The sequence below is a fragment of the Vigna unguiculata genome, chromosome 7 (assembly GCF_037176805.1).
Source record: "Vigna unguiculata cultivar grain cowpea cultivar isolate G323 ecotype 2 chromosome 7, ASM3717680v1, whole genome shotgun sequence".
NCBI lineage: Eukaryota > Viridiplantae > Streptophyta > Magnoliopsida > Fabales > Fabaceae > Vigna > Vigna unguiculata.
In genome coordinates this window covers 5,133,021-5,135,147 of record NC_140798.1, presented here as the reverse complement: position 1 = coordinate 5,135,147, position 2,127 = coordinate 5,133,021, and the positions used below count along the sequence as shown (strand labels likewise).

Below are 2,127 nucleotides of genomic sequence, written 5' to 3'. Positions count from 1 at the left end.
CTCGAATATGTTGTGTCGTCGTGTAATTTAGTTAGGATCTCCAAATTTCAACTATTAATATGTATGTATATACATTTTATCTTCTCTATTTCAAATTCAAATCCTAGAAATGTAAGTAACTATTGTTTATATCAACATAGGTAATATAAATAAATTAAATTGATTTGGATTAATTAACTGTAAATATTCTAAAGATAACCGTTTGGCAAATAAAATAAATAACATTGATAAAAAAATTTCAATACATGCATTTCTTAATAACTAAAATAAAAATCGTGTTATGATTTAAGCATAAAAAAAAAACATAGTTAAACCAATAAAACTTTTATCTTCGACAAAAGTGTATATTATACATTTTTTTAAATGATCACATAACGTTTTACGTATATTTTTTTTGAGTAGAATATGAATTAGTTTACAGAATTTCTTTCATATAATTTTTTATTTAAATTTAATTTATAAAAAAATATATTCCATTTTCTGAAAGGTTATCATTACAAAAACAAAAGCTCTTCATCCATCTAACCAAAATCCACACTATCTAGAACTCTCGCACGGTTACCATCAAAAACCAAAAACCCTTTCTTCAGTTTTTCCACCGAACCTCAACCAATGGCCGCAGCAGCGCCGCCTCCGGCCCCAACTCCGGCTCCGGAGCCCGCCACATCGTTACCGGAAACCACTCCTCTCTTCACGCGCATTCGTCTGGCCACTCTCCTCGACGTTCCCCACATCCACAAACTGATCCACCAGATGGCAGTCTTCGAACGCCTAACTCACCTCTTCTCGGCCACAGAGTCTTCTCTCGCCGCCACCCTTTTCTCCGCAACCGCCCAGCCCTTCCACTCATTCACCGTCTTCCTTCTGGAAGCTTCTCCCAAACCCTTCGCCGTTTCAACCGCGGACTCTAACCCTTTCTTCACACCAATCACCAAGTTCGTGAATCTGAGTCTCCCCATTGAGGACCCCGAGCGAGACACGTTCAAGACCTCGGATGACGTGACGGTTGTGGGGTTTGTGTTGTTTTTCCCGAACTACTCTACCTTTCTTGCGAAGCCAGGGTTTTACGTGGAGGACTTGTTCGTGAGGGAGTGTTACAGGAGAAAGGGGTTTGGGAGAATGCTTCTGTCGGCGGTGGCGAAACAGGCGGTGAAGATGGGGTATGGGAGGGTGGAGTGGGTGGTGCTCGATTGGAATGTGAATGCCATCAGGTTTTACGAAGAGATGGGTGCCGATCTCTTGAACGAGTGGAGGATTTGCAGGCTAACTGGGGAGGCTCTTCAGGCTTATGGAGGTGCTGATTAGAATTTTTCACTCTTTTCTTTTTTCTCTTTCTTTCGCTCTCTTCTGTAATAATCACAATCTGGGTTTTAGGGAAGGTTTTACTGGGTTAGAAACGACTGTTATCTTCTTCTTTTTTCATTTCAGAGTTTGAATCGTGATTGTGTTACTTTGAGTTGTTATGTTGAGATGAAAGTGTTTGATCATGTTCTAGAAGTTGATGATTTTGGTCTTGGAAGGCCCTGTGATGGGTTATAGAAGTTGAATTTCTCCTTTGTTCTAACAGATAATGTTAATAACATGATGTAATTAATGATGTTATTGTCTGGTTATGAAGATGATTTGGAGTGAGATGATGCTTATGCTGAATGTTGTTTTGCTTTTCTATACTTTTATTTCTGAAGTGTTAGTGTTTTGGGATATTTCAATTGTAACTGAGTGATGAATGAGTTAATTTTTCACTTAAATCTCTTCATTGTTTCAGTAAAGGTTTAATTCATCTTTTGGTCCTCCTCTAATTATGATGCGTGCGTGGTTCATTTTGGTCCTCTAAGTTTTTTGAGGTTTAATTTAGTCCTTCGATTTTGTAAAGATGTTCAATTTAGTCATCAACGTTAATATCGTTAAAAAAATTAACGGCAAATTGTTTTAATGTGATATTGTGCCATCTATTCATTAGGTGGCAGTATTGAGATTGGGTGACGTGGACTTGAGTTAAAAAAATTAACTTTGTTTTGAAAGGGGTAAATTTATTAGGGTTAGGGTTCTTTGAAAATAGGGAATTGAAGATCAAATTGGGAGGTTTGGTGGAGAAGCATAATCAATCCCGAAAAAAACCAAACGAAG

General features: G+C 37.7%; 1 protein-coding gene across 1 annotated transcript; it reads left to right on the top strand.

The window, feature by feature from the left end:
• The first annotated feature begins 517 nt into the window (after window positions 1–517).
• Window positions 518–1,632, top strand: LOC114189936 (GCN5-related N-acetyltransferase 8-like). The gene has a single exon (XM_028078663.2). The coding sequence runs from the start codon at window positions 613–615 to the stop codon at window positions 1,303–1,305; it is 693 nt and encodes a 230-aa protein (XP_027934464.2). The 5' UTR covers window positions 518–612; the 3' UTR covers window positions 1,306–1,632.
• Window positions 1,633–2,127: the final 495 nt, after the last annotated feature.